Raw genomic sequence first — 18,745 nt, 5'->3', positions numbered from 1 at the left:
AAGCTAGCTTAATTTAAATCTCAGCAAGGACACTACATTTGCCATAGCAACCACCTCAATTTAGCCTGTTGGTGCATAAACATTATCTTAGTAGGGCTGCACTCAGCAACCTCTGGTGCTGAAAAATAGAGCCAATGGTGAAGTGCAAAAAAAAAAAAAAACTGCAGTTCCTCGAGTGTCCACTTGAGACTGGCTCTAAGAGACCCGGAAGTCCCATACAGTCCATATTAAAAATTACATCCTGACAGCAGAAACTATTACTATTCTTTTTATTTATTTCTTCTTTTTAAAGACACTTTTTTGGGGTCATTCTCCTCCACTCGACAGGACAGTGGACAGAGCAGGAAATCAGAAAGAAGAGGTGGTGTATGACCCAACCGCCGGGCCCTCAGCAGTTTGAAAAGTACATTTTCAGCACATGAAAATGAATAAAAAATAAAATAAATAAACACAAGGGACCTTGGAGTTGAATCACATTTCTGACTGGCCTCTTATAGAAGTCGGGAGGCCTTTAGCTTCTCTGAATAATCATCATTGTTTGGACCTTAAGCTGAAAGTCTTCACTAATCACCATTGATTCTGGTGCGTCACAGCGCCTTCAAGATCAATGCAAACAAACAAATCCTCCTCACCTCCCTCATGTTGTCTCCACCTCCGTCTTCACCTCCACACTGACAATATCACAAGCGTGTTTTTTTGTTTTTTTTTTAAATTATGACTCACTTGAACTGGCCTTTGTTTGTTTTGGCACTTTCTGTTCTAGATAAGACAACAGAGACGCTGAATGAGACGCTGAATGAGACGCTGAATGATTTCCTACACGGAGGAGGTGAGAAACAGATGGTTGGATTCTGTTGTGCTTGCTGATAAAAAAAAAGAAAGGTCCCTGGGAGCCAGACCATCTTGTGAATTGATCACAGCACATCAGGACAAGAGGCCTGGAGGGATGGCAGCATCAAAGTCATTAAAGTGTAATGAGCCTGTCGGGCTGATCTTTGGGGGGGCATCTCTATCAGTGACTCTGACGAGCAGGAGTCACATCATACCGCTCCCCTGTTACTGCCGGTTCTTAGGATGACACGTGTACCTCTTGAATGTTATCTGGCAAATAGTCACACAACTGCTCAAGTTCCTTACAGAACTCATTTTCTTAAAGAAGTCGAACGTGGACTATCGTGAAACTGCATCAGCAATCATGCTCTCAAAATATCCTTCTACTACCTTCTAGCACTTTGATTACCAGTCAAAAAAAACACAATTCTTGGTTACTGACAAGCTTACAGACACTAAAGATCAATTAAACAGTCATCTTCATTTAATTCTATATTCACCTTTCTACTTCAGTAGCTGATTTAGGGACATTAACGTGGCTGGTAAGCTATAGTGTGTTTTGTTGTTTAAAGACTTTATAATAATTAAAGGCGATTTTTCACACTTAAATATAATATAAATCAAGTATATCCTCTGAAAATAACTCTGTGAGTCATGACTGTCTACAATGGGTGTAGCACCCGAGTCCCACTGTCTGTGATGTTTTCAGAGTTTTCAGAGTCCTATCTTCACTTTGTTTACATCGCCAGGACGGCCGGCCGGCAGATATGTGTAAATACAAGTGTTATTAAAACTCTTACCGGCAGAGGTCCCATGAGGGTGGGATCCAGCTGTGGAGCTCCTGAAGCTGCAGCGGGGATCATGTGGGAGGTTTGATTCAGAGCGGTTTGACCCCCGTGCGTGTGCGTCCTCTCCCTCCACGTTGAGGCGGCCTACAGGTGAGTCACAGCACAGCTCATCCTGCCATGGGAGGTCCAAGACATCTGAGCGGAGAGGGGAGACTTCCTCGGACTCTGAACACTGAACACCTGCGCAAAGAGAGACAAGCAAGGTTTAACACCGAGTTGGAAACATGGACGAGAAAAAAAAGAAGCTACAATCTGCACAAATACAACTGGGCTGTGGTTTGCTTTGAAGAATGCATTTCAGTTTCAGTCCAAGTTTCCCGATAAACATATTGTAAGAGCTAGAGCGTGATTATACTGCAGGGTTGATATAGCCTCGGTTTAAGTGACAATCATTTTGAGACTTATCTATGTTTAGTTTTTACTTAAATCTTTTGCAGCATCATTCCTTTCAGTTATTATGGACGTTTTGTTTTTCTTTATTTTGAGCAAGACTCTGTTTGTTTCTCACATTGACAGCCACAGTAAGAGCCTGGAGAGTTCAAGCAAGACGAACTACTGATTCAGCCCAGGTGAAAGTCACAATCGAGTACATGATGTAATACTCGTCATGTCAAAGGAGAAAGTGGTAGTTTTTCATTTTTGTGGAAATCACCACAGGAGCTGCACAAGGGAACTCTGTCGGCTGTTGCACGATGTATGTTATGGAGTCTAGTGTCAACACAGGTATAAGGCTGCTGTGTGCCTGGAGATTAAGTAGACTTAAACATCGTGACAGTATTACTTTTTCAGAATCTGAGTGCTGCTAAAATAGAAATGTCACGTACAAGCTGAGGTGAACCTTACACTCCTACTTTAAATGAATGAAAAGGCTCTTTTTTTCTGGATTTAATGGAGTATCGTCCAAGTCTTGAAGTGACATTTTGACACTTGTTGACATTAATATATCCACAATTGCATCTTCTAATTCTGACAGTTTTAGCTGGAATAATATTTTTTTAATCTATCTGCCAGAGGACCAAAACCTCACAAAATCTACATTTTTCAATGAAATAGCCCCATTCTGTATGTGCAACATACTAGAGAGTAAAGTTCATGTTACAACAGTTGTGTTGGACTGTGGGACTCACTGTGGGACAGCAGGAAAATATGCATCAGGAATGTCAACATCACAGACCAAACCCTGCAGAGAAATGGAGAGAAAGGGGGGGCGAGTGATGGAGAGAGGGGAAAGTGATAAGGAAAACATGAGACTGCAGCTTTGTAAAGATGAAAAAACCCTTACAGATAGGAAACGTGAGAAGGATAAAAAATACATTAAAAAATTGAGAGTGACACAGAAATCAAGGAAAGTCGTATAGTTGGCTTATAGTGATTGTAAAATCTTAAATTATTGAGGATTTTAGTTGGTGCAACTGCAAAAACATTCAAGTGGGGACATGTATGAAGTTTGTTACTCATGCTTGTATGTTTATTGAGCAAACTAAACTAAACACAATGAGGCTGACTGTGAACAGAACACTTTTAAATACTAGTATAAAAGATTCATTTTTAAACACAAAATACCAAATTTGATTTTGAACCAGTAAAGTATCAAATTAAATAAACATTTTCACATTATTTTTATCTATTATTGCTTGTCCTTTAATTTTGACAAAACAGTATGTATCAATGCTTGTATGTGTACAAACTCTATATTAGGGGTGGAAATCACAGGGTAATCCTGATAAGAAACATGCCCCAATATACAGATACAATGAATCTGCAGTAATCAATATGTTGAAAGACAATCATAAAGATACTTCATGACATCTGATTAAAGGCTTTATATGCTTTATATATTTTTCACACTTAAATATAATATAAATCAAGTATATCCTCTGAAAATAACTCTGTGAGTCATGACTGTCTACAATGGGTGTAACACCCGAGTCCCACTGTCTGTGATGTTTTCAGAGTTTTCAGAGTCCTATCTTCACTTTGTTTACATCGCCCGGACGGCCGGCTGACTCCTCCCCTCGAGTATAAAAGTTGTTTAATTGAGGGACTAGAGAAAAGAAGAATAACATACTGTACTCACTGCTTAACTGTGTTTCTAGATCACGCTCATTTCAGGTAAATTTACATGCAGTGTGAAGATACGAGCATAATAAAGATCGCTAGCATTAGCATGCTAACACAACAATGCAGCGCGAGTCGTTTTGGTTTCATGCTGGTGCTCAAGGGCGACATCTGCTGGATCAAAAAATCACATATAAAGCCTTTAACTTAAGAATAATATGTGCCTCTAAAAAGCTGAAGTGCAGGATTCATGTATTTATTCACCAGCTTCACCTCTTATCACACTTCCATCTTTTAACTTGTTTTCACCGCTATCACATTAACCCACTGTCTTCTACTTTTTCTTCTCCTTCTTCTTCTATCCTGCTGTCAACTTCGTCTTTGGCCAATTCACCTCTGTTCACCTAACCCTCATTTCATGTCATGAGTGCCATCACAAGGAGTCACAAAGTACGCACACGGTGACCCACTTGGCAGGAAAATCTGTTTAGAGCAGCATTTTTTTTTGTAATTAAAATATTTATATAACATCAACTATGACTCAATTTTTGTATCAGACATGTCAGGACTACAATGTACTGCTTTGGCGATATTTTCTCACACCCCTTCATATACAGAATTATCCTATTTATTCACTTGTTTTAAAGTACAGTATGTACTTGAAAAGCTTAATTATTTCATTATTTTATTTTCCTCTTTTTTTATGTCTGGGTGATCAAGTATAATCAAAATGTGCGGCACTCTTAAAAGATATAATAAATACCATGAACTGTGATTCAGTGTTTTAGTGGATCCTCATCATGAATTAGCCAGAAGTTCTGCAAGCTAGGCATGATGCAACCGTACCATGGTTAATGACATTAAAGGCTGAATGACTATCTCCTGCTGTGATGACAAAAGAACTGGTGTGATGAGACATCAGTGGGAGGTGAAGCAGTGGAAGAGACTTTTGTATTTCACACAGTAACACAGTGACACAGTGGAGGAACTGGTGAACCGTCTTCTTCTGTTAATGACTCATCTGGTAGAAAGTTGTGACACATGACGGGTCAGCAGTTCACATAAAACCACAACTTGCAACGTCTACTTTTCTTCAGGCACCTGCCTTGTTCATCCTCCTTGCCCATACCCGTCTGTAAAACCAGCTCCATTACACTTCTCTATACTAAAGATGATTCTGATTCTGAGCGTTTTCAAATGAAATACTTCATATAGAAGAAGCTGTACCATCTAGTCTGAACGTCTCGCTGACGATTTGTGGTCACTTGCAGTTCAGTCTGAATGTATTCAAAGTGAGATGATATGCTGTGAAGCAGAAAAGAAGGTTGTTTTTTTATGTGGGTTTTTTGTTGTTTTATTTTTCTCTATTACAAAATAAATTGTGCAAACTAAGATATTATTATAACCATTTTGTTTTCTTCTTCTGCATTCTATTATTGTTTTGTAAAATAAGAAAAAAAAGAATAATGATGTAAGAAATGACCTATGTTTGGATAAATGAACTATGTTTGGATAAATGAACTATGTTTGGATTGCCCAATAAACACGAAGTTGCAGAAAAAGAAAAGAAGGGGTCAGGGTAATTGTAGCTCTTTTAGCGTCACAAAGCTGATGTGCATCAAAACTGTAAACTGCACAACATGTTAGCTCTTAGCTCTGCAATTTGATCAGTAAGATATTTGTAATAGGTTACTACAATGTGACAGGTTCGGTTGCATGTGTGCAAGTTGAGAGTGTTTAAAGTGCTCCGTCGATCTTTCTTGATCGATGACGTGGATCGGCGCCCTAAGTCCAATATCTGATATGGTAAAGTACGTCTCTGACACGATACTGATTTTAGATCGGAGCTGTCCCATCTACTTCATTGTTATTTGACTCTGTTAGCCACACCAAACTGGACCTTGGTATTAGATCTTTTTTGAAAGATACAAAATGCTCTCTGTTTAGATTAAGTCTCTTTTTCCATTTATAGGTTTGGTCAAGTTTGCAACTGCACCAATACTTCGTTGTGGCGGTAGCTGGACGTTTCAATTCATTCATCAATTACTTTTTTACTCTCAGTTCCAACTTCTTCTTTGATTTTGCACTAACTCGTTTCCACTCAAAGATGGTTCTTAAGTGTCAAACACATTAGAGAAAACTTGAATAGGCTTTTAAAAATCTTCTTTGTGGACTTTTTTCCCCTCCAAAGAACACAAGATATTCAAAACCTACATTTCTCCCAGCAATATCTTTAATTTCCTTTAACCTTCAGTTTGAGGATAGGTGTCACAGAGTTATAGTCAGACGTGTGAAGGAAATAGGATGACCTTCCTGTGTTGGCATCCCACTTGTAAAATCCATGAAATATAAAACTTCACTTCAAACTATTTGAAAGTAAACTAAGTCCAGACACTCCTGCAGAACTCACTTACTCAGGCAGACAATGAAAATGCCTCTGAAATAAAGTTAATGTGAAAGTCAATAATTCATGTCGTAAATTCTTTGAAATGTTTCACACTGAAGCCCAGAATTCAAAGATGCTTGGAAAACTTTTTCCACCTGCAAATCACTGAAGCCTCATTGGCTGTGCTGTTATCACATGATGCTTCCATTATCCAACTTTAACAATGAGTCATTTTTCTCATTAAATCGTGTCCCTGAAATCCTCTTAAACTCGGAAAACGTTTTTAAAGCTGAACAGAACTCAGCTTTCACAGTTAAATGTTTGTCTAACAGTTTTTAAGGATGTTTTTATCCGATTTTTAAGAATTCATCGAATCGCAAATTTGCTTACGATGACAAAGTAACAAATCCTACAAATCTCTTCTGACCCATCCTTTGAGATCAGACAATGTGAAATGCCTTTTCTATTTCCACAGCCAATTTCAAGTGCTATGAAGCGGGACAACATCCTTCATCTGTTTGAAGCAGATACTACCAGACTGAGAGCAACCTAAACATCCATCTGCATCTGGTAATGTTGCTTCTGTTACAGAAGGTTATTAATCGACATGCTTCGGTACTTACATCTTAGTGGTCATTGTGTGTGCATGGCCCGGTTGGATTTGGCAGGGATGAATCTCACTGAGGAGGACAGAGAGAGAGAGAGAGAGAGAGAAGCTTTTCAGAGGTTATTAAGCACAAGGTTTTGAAGCAGCTCACAGCGGGTAGACGAGGACCTGCGTCGTGATGGGAATAAAGAAAGATTACTTTACATTAACAACCAGTGCTTTTCAATTCTTGGCAAAGGCCGAACAAGAAGGACAGAGAAGGTAATTATTTCTACAAAATCAGCTCAGGAATGATCAGAAAATAACTATTTCAGAGGCAGATCAGCATCCTCTCCACTGAATCAAAATGCAATCTTTATTTACTTTTTTTGTTTTTTTCTAGATACAAATTGAGACTCAGAAATGTGTTGATGTCAGAAAGATTTGTAGTGAATTGTCCTGATTTTGTTATATTGTCTACATACTGTACGTCCTGTTTTGCTCTATTTTTATGTTTTCAATGTAATTTTCAATTGGGGTAAATTTTATTTGTGACAGTAAATATTCTTACTTTGTTATTTTTTACTGTATTTTATTTTAACTTTGTTTCATCTCTTAAGGGCTTTATTATTTTTCACACTTAAATATAGCATTAGCATGCTAACACAACAATGCACCGCGAGTTGTTTTGGTTTCATGCTGGTGATCAAGGGCAACATCTGCTGGATCAAAAAATCACATATAAAGCCTTTAAAGTGAGGTTTTGAGATAAGCCCTCATGGGTTTCTTCCTCACCTGCACATGTGTTTTATTTTTTCATTTGTTTTATTTTTTCTGTTTGACTCTTCTTTCCAAAAATGTGGAAATGAACTAAACTAAACTAAAACTCCAACTCCTGTTCATTCATGAGATAAGCAACTTCTCCTTAGCATAAGGAAGTGTTCATGCAGTGAAAGCACTTCTTCATTTCCTCTGGAGGTCATCAACATGTCAGAAACATTTCCTCACTGTTTTCATATAAAGCAGCTATGTTTTATTAGCCCCCCCCCCCACACTCTAAAATCCAACCTGTTGTTCATTTCTTGACATTTTTTGTCTGACAGTTTCCTCTTGTTATGAATTCATGTGTTGTGCTTTTTTTTTTTTTTTCACACCTCTTCATTATAAAGCTCTCTGCTGCTTGTTTTGGAGCAGAGAGGCAATAAATGAATACAGTGAGTGTGTAGCTCTCCACAAGCTGGCGAGCACATCTATTAATTTAATGATAAGGTAGATGAGATGAAAAGCATGCAGAGGAAAACAAGCTGGAGAGGGTGAGACGGTGTCCATGCCTGGAACACTGTGTTTAAATCAATCTGTATATATCTCCCCAATGGTGTCAACATTTAGAAGAATCTGTAATAATCTGTTTAGTGTGTTTATCTCCATAAGATCTACTGGAAACAAACAAACACTGATCCACATGTGATCACCTTGATTATTTATTTCAGGATGCAAAGCCGGCAGGAAATACTTTCATGTATTCAAACACATCTGTTCCCATGCACAGCACGCAGCTGTCAACACCTTTAGACAATAACAACAAAACTCCTACAACAAGTACCGACCTGTCATGTAGTCTTTGTGTTATCACTTATACTGACAAGCAGAAATGTTTCCTTTAAAGTCTTTATATGTGATTTTTCACACTTAAATATAATATAACTCAAGTATATCCTCTGAAAATAACTCTGTGAGTCATGACTGTCTACAATGGGTGTAACACCCGAGTCCCACTGTCTGTGATGTTTTCAGAGTTTTCAGAGTCCTATCTTCACTTTGTTTACATCGCCCGGACGGCCGGCTGACTCCTCCCCTCGCGAATAAAAGTTGTTTAATTGAGGGACTAGAGAAAAGAAGAATAACATACTGTACTCACTGTTTAACTGTGTTTCTAGATCACGCTCATTTCAGGTAAATTTACATGCAGTGTGAAGATACGAGCATAATAAAGATCGCTAGCATTAGCATGCTAACACAACAATGCAGCGCAAGTTGTTTTGGTTTCATGCTGGTGCTCAAGGGCGACATCTGCTGGATCAAAAAATCACATATAAAGCCTTTAAACTGGAACACAGACATGGACAGCAGCAGTGTGTTTGACTGAACAGTGGATTGAAATATTCTCTGGGAAAGTAATGAAGTTGAAGTAAAACATGTGAGTCCTTATTGAGGACGCTGCTGTGGTGGATCACTGCAAGACACACAGAACTTTGTAAATGTTGATCTATTTAAGAAAGATGAAACACTTTCTTCAGTTTCAGAGTCATCGTTTGAGCTTTAAACTGATGTCATGTAACTTTTAAAAAAAAAATCAATATAACTACAATTCACTTAGCAGACGCTTTTATCCAAAGCGACGTACATCAGAGAGTAAGAACAACACAAGCAAGGATCTAGAAAAAAGGGAACAATGTCAGTAAGAGCAAACGATCAGCTTTGAGTCTGATTGGACACACAGGTGCTGACAGGAAGTGACCAGAGGCAAAGCACAACATTGAGGGCAGTTCTTGAGAGCTCTAATCAGTATAGAAACCATCTTATAAGTCGTCGTTATCAAACAAAAACCATCGTCATTACCATCATCATCATCAATAATATGGAGACCATCATCATTAAGTTAGTAGGTATTCATGAAAGAGCTGGGTCTTTAGCTTTTTCTTAAAGGTGCAGAGGGACTCTGCAGATCGACTGATAAAAAAATAAAATCACTGGGCTGCTATTGTCGCTCACTTATTCCTTGAAACTGTTCATACTTGTTAAGAGTGGATAGGAAAAGTTTATATTCCACATTCTCAGACATGACTACTTTTTATACAAGAGTACAAGTTTTGTTCTCGCCGTTTCAAGGAAATCCCTTGATGACAGAAATGTCAATCCCTGCCTCGGGCTGGAGTAAAAGATCAAGACAATTACTATTTGTATGTCAGACAGCCAAATGCACAAAAAAACATTTGGCCTCACCCCAATCCAATCCAAGGCTTTGATAAGGATGAGACTGAACAATATGGACGACATCTCCTTACAGATATGAGTCATATCAACATCTTTGATGGGGTTAGACATGTTCTGATAAGTCTCTTGTGAAACTATTCATGGATAACAAGATATTTCCTCTGAATTCAATCTCTTACAAATCAACGTGCATTTCACGCTAATGCCAAAAATACATTTCTAAAAAAAAAGTCAACACTGCCTGGAAGTAATCCTGCTCAGTGAGAATCATCCCAGCATGCAAATGTATAATCCATTCAGATGCCTTAATAAGATAACTGTCACAGTATAAACACATCCTACAGATTTTAGGATCATAATGAGCCTAGCAAGCGTCATTTTAAATCTCATTGTCAAAGACTTTACCAGTAAACACAGATACATCACCTTTAATGTGTGACTCTTTATGCATTGTTGTATTCTGATAAGAGGGGTCGGCTCAGGATTCTTCATCAGACTCAGCCTCACATGTAATGTAGCTTTGAGTTACCACAGAGTGAAATGTAAGAATAATCATCAAACAGCATGTTTTATACTGAGCTCGCTCTACACTGAAGTTTTACTGAGCATACATATAGATAGGACACATGCTCAGCTCACTAGTTTATTCAACAAATTGTGAATGAGGAGCCAATGCACGCTGGGGATTTTCAGAAAAAGGGCATGCAGTGAAGGACAACAACAAGATGTCATGTCTGGGAGTCTGCAGGGAATTGGGATGGGAACCAGAGGGTTGCCAGTTTAAGTCCCCGTGGGGACAAAAGTATGGAAGTTGGTCTAGTAGCTGGAGAGGTGCCAGGTCACTTCCTGAGTACTGCCGACGTGCCCTTGAACCTGAACCTGTGAAGCAACCCTGCTCTGCCGACTCTCCACTGATGCATGCCCACAGGTCCTGTTTGTGCATGTCTGTATTTTGGGATTATGTGTGTGAGAAGCATGTCTCTCAGTAACAGAGTGTAAAACCAGAATTTCCCGCCTCAGGGATTCATAAAGTATAAAAAAAAAAAAAAAAAACTATGATCCTGACGTATGAAGGATTACTAGAAAACTGATCGTTAAGTAATGAAGCTTGATCATGTGGAATGGAGAAACAACAAGCATCTTTAAACTAAATATTAAACAAGTATTAATATCAAAACTGTGTTTTTCTGCTGATTATTGTTTATAAAAAGGTGTAGATAAACCATCTGGTCGTATCAAGAAGTTGCTTACATTCACACAACAAAATTTCCTGGAGCCCAAAGTGTGATTTTCCAGGTTGCTTATTATATCTACCAGATCAAACCCAATGACTCACAATGAAGAAGCTTGACTTATTGTGATGCTTTTTCAAATGCTTTGAAGTGTTGAACAACCACAAATCTAAAATCAGAATATTTGGTGATTCGTTTTCTTCTGGTCGATTACTCATTGCAGCTCTTAACTTCAGTACAATGATCAAGACCACAGCATAGAAATATGATGTCATAGACTGTAAATAAAAGTCTTTGTCCTGCATTAAAAACGTCAAAATACATGAAAAACAAAGTACTCATCATGATATGATGGGATGTATCATTTCAGAATAATGTGGGAGCTATTTTCTGATCAGACTGATATATTAGTGTGGACAGTAAATAAAGGAATTACAGATATTTTATGTTTTTGTAAGTTATGTTTTTAACATTTGCATGAATGATATAAATGTCAAGATAAACTTAAAACAAATCTTTGTAAATCAAATGTAGATCAATATATGTAAAAAGCATTACATGGGAATACTAAAGAAAACTCAAAGTATGTCAAAATGCTGCTGAAGTTTCTTACCTGAGAAAAGGGTAGTTTGTTAAATCCATCATTCACTGCCACATTGAGCAGCAGGTTACAAATATGTTTGTTTTTTTTAGTTAATTCTTATGCTATAAAACAGAGCAGTAGTCCTGACAGGTGAATTGTTAAAACCTCTGATGCTTCATGCTCTCTCAGCTTCACAGCACACACACGTGGAGAAAAAAAAAGTGTGTCTGCAATGTAGGCTAAGCTTCTGCTTCCTCTTCCATCTTCTTTGGAAAACGGCCACGCCAACAAAAACAACCATGTGAAACTATTTTTCCACACGTTAGGGAAGCTCTGCCCCATCTTTCTCCGCCAACTATTCATCCAGGGTCTGACTCACTGCCTGCCTGCCTCAAGCTGCAGCCGTCTGCGAGGAGGCGCGCCGGGGCTTGTCTCCCGCCCCCCCACCCCCAACACCACCAGAAGAGCCAGCAAAGGAGGCTGATCCTGACAACTTATCTTTCTCTGTTCAGCGGCTAATTTCTTCTCTCAGGATTAATATTGCACCATGAAAATAAAAATAAACAGAAAGATAAACTCATTTTGCAATGAAAAGTGATTTTCAAAATAAAAGCCTACTTGAGAATGCAACAACATGCAGGCTACAGCACTTTTAAGATGTCTCTCTCTTTATCTATGGTGGAAAACATTAAAAGCTGTCAGTTTGACACACAGGTGGGTGAGTAATTCCCCACTTCTGTGTGAAAGACTGTTGGTCACGTTGACCGAGAGGTTAAAAGAGCAGCGACAAAACAAAAACATCCAGTTTTTCGTTAAAAGCACGGATAAAGTTGTTGTTAAAGACAAAGCCTAATAATGAGAAATGATAATATTAAGAGAGTCTTCTTACATCGCTCTTGGGGTTTTTTCCTCCGCTTTCGTGTCCAGGTTTCTCCTTGAGTCCGGATCAGGAGTTTTGTTCAGGTAAATTGAAATCCAGAATCCAGAGTGCGCATCTGTCAGAGTTCAGTGTCCATGTTTCAGTCCGGCTTGTTGTTTAATTTAACAAACACACTCACTCACACTCACACACACACCGCTGCTGTTTCATAAAGACTGCCCGAGCCCCTCCAGCTGGTGTACAGGAGGAGACTGAAGACTGGAGCAGGAGGGAGAGGCTCACACATGCACAAAGCGGCGAGCCCACTGTGATGCGTTCAGGTGCTCCTCCGGAAAACGGACACTTCAGGTGTTAAGAGCATTTAGCCTACTACTTTAAATAGGCTTATCCGTATTTGGGGTTTAACAATGAAGATAATTGCAGAAGGGAGATGCGATTGAGAAAAAATATGCCGTAGCCTACTTTACTTCAGTAATTTACACTTTACGGCAGCAACCATTTCCAAATGTTTCTAGGCCTATGTTATGCTCCAATACAGTTAGGCTATTTGAAACCATTAGTTAGGCTACTTTAAAGATCCAGATAGTTTGGCTATTAAAATCAAATATGTATCATTATGAATAAAACAGGTAAATAAATGTATAGCCTAGGCCAGGGGTGGGCCCATCAACCCTCAACGTGGCCCTCGGGTTAATTTTTACACATCAATTAGTTGGAAAACATGCCAAAATCTGCCATGAAATCATGAAAACCAGAAATATGTCCACAATAATATTCGATCACTGGTGTATGTCGAGTTAAATTTGAGACATAATTGACCGTAATCGTTTTTGTATTCTACAATTTGGCCCCCTGGCAGTGAGAATTAAATGAATGTGGCCCCTTGCTGCGACCAAAGTTGCACCATCCCTGGCCTGGGCCCAAAGAAATCTGGTTTACCTTTATGAACCTAAACACAGCATTGTTACGTGATGAGGTCGTAATGAGCCATTTGTCAGGATTACTGTCTACCTGTTAATTGGTGAATTTGAATAGTTTGAAGTCTGACTTACTTTAAATGGGGGAAGTGGATGATTGGTTGATACAATCACAGGCGGCTAGCTTTAGCATTGAAGCATGCTAACAAGGTGGATAGGCTACATTACAAATGGAGATTGGACAACTTATACATGTAGAATGAAAAAGGAGGACTGTCAGACTGACCTGCATTCAATCTGTAAGTAAGTGGCACGAGTCTGTTTCTGTTATCTGCTTTTAGACTTGGGCTAATGTTAACTACAACTAGCAGGCAGCTGCCAGCTAGCTAATGTTGTATTTTTACATTTCCATTGTTGTGGTTGATGAAGCTACATGACTCTTTACTTTTACTAAAACATATTTAAAGGCTTTAAATGTGATTTTTTTTGATCCAGCAGATGTCGCCCTTGAGCACCAGCATGAAACCAAAACAACTCGCGGTGCATTGTTGTGTTAGCATGCTAATGCTAGCGATCTTTATTATGCTCGTATCTTCACACTGCATGTAAATTTACCTGAAATGAGCGTGATCTAGAAACACAGTTAAGCAGTGAGTACAGTATGTTATTCTTCTTTTCTCTAGTCCCTCAATTAAACAACTTTTATACACGAGGGGAGGAGTCAGCCGGCCGTCCTGACGATGTAAACAAAGTGAAGATAGGACTCTGAAAACTCTGAAAACATCACAGACAGTGGGACTCGGGTGTTACACCCATTGTAGACAGTCATGACTCACAGAGTTATTTTCAGAGGAGATACTTGATTTCTATTATATTTAAGTGTTAAAAATCACATTTAAAGACTTTAAGAAAAGAAATCAAAGCAATATTCCAGCCTGTTTCTTATCATAAGTTATTTGTGATTCATGACATTGAGAGAGGAAAAGCAGAGTGTGATGGGTGAATGTATACATATAGGGCTACTGGTTGCCCGTCTATAACGGGGCCTGGACGGGAGGAAGAAAAACACTGTCAGATACAGCCAATTTTAATTGATTACGTGTTTTTGTATGCTAGTTTAATTCCCAAGTCTTAGTTGTGTGTCGGCTATAAAGCATCTTGTCTTGGCCAAAACTGTTGCAAAATATGTTGAAGTAAAGTCCCTCTCGACTTGTTTTTCTCAAGAAGCTCTTTTCCCCCAAATAAGTCTGCAGCTGAACACATCTGTATCTCTCATTCTGCTGTTTGTGAGGTGTGAGTTATGAGTTACATACTGGAGGATAGATAACCTGAAGTGAGTGGGACAGTACATACAGATGATTCTGTTTAATCGGGTAAATGTTTTATTTTTCATTGTCATATTCAGTGGCTATAAACTTGAATTACTTTCAGAGCATCACATTGAACGTTGGCTGTTTTTAGTAATTCCTGAAGAAGACTGTTTGCAGCATAAAGGACAACAAAACTCTCCCAAAGGACTCGGTCTTCCTCTGAATATTATGCTGCTGCTGAACCCACTCCTTTGAGTGGAATTACATGAGAACCCCCTCACAGGTATTCTAATATTTCTAAGTGTTTACAAAGAACAAGTTAGTCAATAGACCACAGTAAACATAATGGACAAACAGACCTTCAAAATAAAACAGTCTACGGCTTTCAGGCTTTTTAAAAATTCTTCTTAATAGCCCCCTGTTTCAGCCCTTGGAAAAAGTCTCCATCCAGATGTGGAATCCTTGGCCCCGACATTAAGTCAACATGTTTTTCCAAATGCAAGCAGACAGTTCAGTCAATGAGCCGTTATTTGAAACGGAAAGTATGTCTGTGTCACTTTAGGAACTATGAAGGGAACTCCTCAAAGAAGTGTGAATAGTGAATGATGTTGGTGTTCTGGTGATGTAGCCTGGTGTTGGTCATATTTACATTACGCAGCCAGGTTAACCAAAACTTAAAAAAAGAATCTGTTAGGATGACGCTTCCTGGTGTCTCCAATGTGTCCTCCACATTATATCTTTACATGCCCCATAGTGTGGAAGTGGAGATTCATTTGTTGTGTTTTAAAATAGTTCTCTTTAAATCTGGAAAACTACAGTTTGAGTATTTTAACGTCCTTACTCTGTTATATTGGAGGAAACAGCCACTATTTGAAAAAGGTTAATAAAGTAACCACAAAACAACAACTGCATCAAGTGGCCAGCATGAGCTTAAAAGCTGAATGGCAAAGGAACGTTGAGGAAATGCTGCACAATAGTTGGACGTAAAAGCCAGAACTGTATAATGTCAATGTTGATTTTGAGGAAGGTCCATGCTGTGAGTCCATTTGTGGCCATATTAAAACTGCTGAATTGAGCGTGTGCTCCTGATGTTTTCCTTCATGCTGTGATTTATCTGTCTCTTTTCTGATATGCACCGGCTGAAGTGCACATTCCCCTTCTTTATAATGTAAAAACCTTTCCATGGATAGTGACAGAGACAAGTGGCAAAAAAATAGAGCTATTTTTAACCTTCTGTAAGATTAACATCAAGATTCAGAAATTTTCACTCACATTCTCATGTTTTTATTCAATTTAGAGCTTAGAGCTTCGTCTTTGGAAAAAAAAACACAACAGCATCCAAAATCGATGCAGAATTTAGAAAAGAATTCAATCATGCAGAGGAGGCTACGGCCAAGGTTAGGTACGGAGCAGGGAAAGCCTGATTAAGCCAATAAATTTTCTCTCCGGGTGCAGAAGTGCAGATTCTAGTCTGAGTGATATACCGCCTGCAGTCACTATCAAACTTCATGACGTAGAAAGGGATGCGTCATTGTGTGCTTGCATACATTCGTCTATGCAAAGGAGGAGACTCATTTGCAAAATTGGCTTTCCTTGATCTGCGTCATGATGGTGGCACATCGCTTCGATTTCACAGCTCGCTGATCTTTATAGAGATGGATTTTCACTGTTATAGTCAGCAGCCTGATGTTGCCCATGACGAGCTGCAGTGACTGCTGGGGAGCATCTGGTTTCCCACTCATCCAAAATCCATCCAGAGCATCAGCGTCAGCAAAGAAAATAAGGATGATCATTTTCTGCTTTCACATTTTTATGTTGTTGTTTATGCCAAGTTCAATTACAGTTTTTTTCAGTTTTCTTATGAATGCAATATACAGTACTCCAAGCTGCTTCCTGTAAACCGGTAAGTAATCAAGAAGGCACTGATTGGTCATTTATTTATGTGTAATAAATCATGTTCACAAAATATAAAAAAGATGTGTCGGACAGCAGAAACCACATCTTAAAGAAACTATTTGATTGGATCTATTTCTGATATTGGAAAAACAAGCAGTCTTGTTCTGGTGCATTACTCAATGTCATACTTTGGATGCTGGAGGAAGACTTAGACACACTAACAGGCTGCCAAAGCAAATATTTATGAGGTTATTTCTGGAAACTATGATCTCTAATGCACCTTTTCCACCTTCCTGTCTTTTATTCCTGCCCTCTGAAAATTCTTCCCATTCCCTATCAAGCAGGGCATTAAAGTGATAGATGTCTATGAAAATGTTCAGCTTCCAATGAATGAGGTGTGTATACATTTAGGTCCAAAATGTTTTTCTTCACTGATCAGTCTGCAGTGTGGAGAGAGAGCGTGAGCAGGGGAAACAAAGCCCCGCCCACTGTATGCATTCACAATGAGGAGATGACATCATTCCCTTCAGTGACATCATCCCTAAGCCGAAGCAGCAATGACATCATCCTTAACATTTGACATCCTCATGTTATGATGTTCAAGTGGTTTAAAAAATAATACACATGAAGAAATCTAATATATTTCTAAGAGCCCCTGTGCTGGAAATATTTGTTTTCTATTTTGTATAGTGAAAGATTTGATTTCATAACGAGCTGCAGTTATTCATTCTGAATTCACAATGTATCTAAACTAGATGTGTTGCTATATATTTGACTGCATTATGGACTGCAGCCTTACTATCAACATAATTACTGAAAATATTGAATGAGAAAATTTACCTAATTTGTTCATTTTCTCTGGTCGTAGCAGAATGAACGAATCACAATCACGGAATCATACTTCTTATACAGTGTCTTTTTTTCTTATTTGTCTCCTATATTTGACAATTATCTTCTATTTAGCTCTTAAAGATCTGTCCACCAGCTATAATGTAGGAGCCTTATTGCTCATCATGTTAAATGTATGGATGCATGTAATCCTTTTTGTTCATTGGATCTGGGAGGGGGAGGGGCTTGTGGATTTAATTGGGCTTAGTTTAGACTAGTAGAGAGTGGAGCCACACAGTCTTTTGACCTCTCTCTCCTCACCTCTCTCTTTTTGTATAGTTTTGGACTAACCTGTATCTGTTTTTTGTTTATTTTTGTTTAAGTAAACATTTAAACTTTGATCATTTTGTCCTGTGGATTTAATGGATGAAAATTACGTAAGAGAGGAGTTTTGGGAGCGTCGAGCTACGGCTTCATTCAGTGGATACCTACATATATGTTATTATTATTGAGGTTACTTTTTTTTTTCTTTTTCTATTTAACCAGGAAAACCTCACCGAGAATAAGAATCTCATTTACAAGAGTGTCCTGACCAAGAGGGGCAGCAGTACAACAAAAAGTTACAGACATAAAACACACAGTTTAACATGTCCTGAGTCACAGAGCAGAAAGTCATCAGTCAAAGCATCTACAACCTGAAGCATCTTCCTCCAACACATTCAGTCTACTTTTGAAATGATTTAAAGAAACCAGACACAGATCATCCTGCAGGGGATTCCAGGCCGCCGGAGCAGCGTACCTGAAATTCCTTTTTGAATTGAACAGATAACAACAAGTTTTGTTACGGAGTAGCAGAGAAGAAGACGCTGGCTTCCAGCACTTTTCACAATACACTTTTCAAATACTCCTACACCATGTAGCTTTTAGAACAACATGACATCAGCTCTGTGTTATTATTCCCCTGTCATCATTGCTAATGAGGTGATCTGATAGTAGAGCTTCAGTATCATCTCTGCAGTATGAGTTCACCTGACATGAGCAGCCTGCTGTGTGTGAGTGCCGCACCTCACACAGGGAAGCATTTCCTGAATAATTGATTTGATTCTGCACTTGAGGAAAAAAAAAAAAAAAAAACATTGCAGGGGATGACATACCAAGAGGATGATGTCATGCTTGCAGGCTGGATGGGATGATGTCATGAGGGCGACGTAATCTCTTGTTTTTTATGCAGACAGGATTGAGGATTCCCCTGCTGGCCCCCCTGCTTCACATGCAAATTGAATCTCTTTGAGCGCTGAAGGACGCAGTATTACTGTTTTCCATATTCAACTGTGAATCTCATTTCGTTCTCTCATTTTTGTGAAGGAAGGAAATAATGTCTGTGGAAAAGCTATTG

The 18,745-nt window shown here is 38.7% G+C and overlaps 1 protein-coding gene across 2 annotated transcripts in view; it reads right to left on the bottom strand.

Annotated features, from left to right (window-relative positions):
- lepr (leptin receptor) overlaps positions 1 to 18,745 on the bottom strand; it is a 58,616-nt gene that overhangs the window by 25,974 nt on the left and 13,897 nt on the right. Inside the window, exons 1-4 of one of the 2 annotated variants that reach the window (XM_061034566.1) lie at positions 12,408 to 12,641; positions 6,747 to 6,803; positions 2,807 to 2,859; positions 1,632 to 1,859 (exon numbers count right to left, since the gene is read on the bottom strand). In XM_061034566.1, coding sequence (XP_060890549.1) covers positions 1,632 to 1,859; positions 2,807 to 2,859; positions 6,747 to 6,760 — 295 coding nt within the window. In that variant the 5' untranslated portion in view covers positions 6,761 to 6,803; positions 12,408 to 12,641. Of the gene's footprint in view, positions 1 to 1,631; positions 1,860 to 2,806; positions 2,860 to 6,746; positions 6,804 to 12,407; positions 12,642 to 18,745 lie in introns of those variants that run through there. The other variant, XM_061034565.1, reaches the window with a different exon arrangement.

This window comes from Labrus mixtus, chromosome 3 (genome assembly GCF_963584025.1).
Source record: "Labrus mixtus chromosome 3, fLabMix1.1, whole genome shotgun sequence".
NCBI classification, from domain to species: Eukaryota; Metazoa; Chordata; class Actinopteri; order Labriformes; family Labridae; genus Labrus; species Labrus mixtus.
The sequence above is the reverse complement of the archived record's forward strand: the minus strand, read 5'-3'. Positions and strand labels throughout refer to the sequence as shown.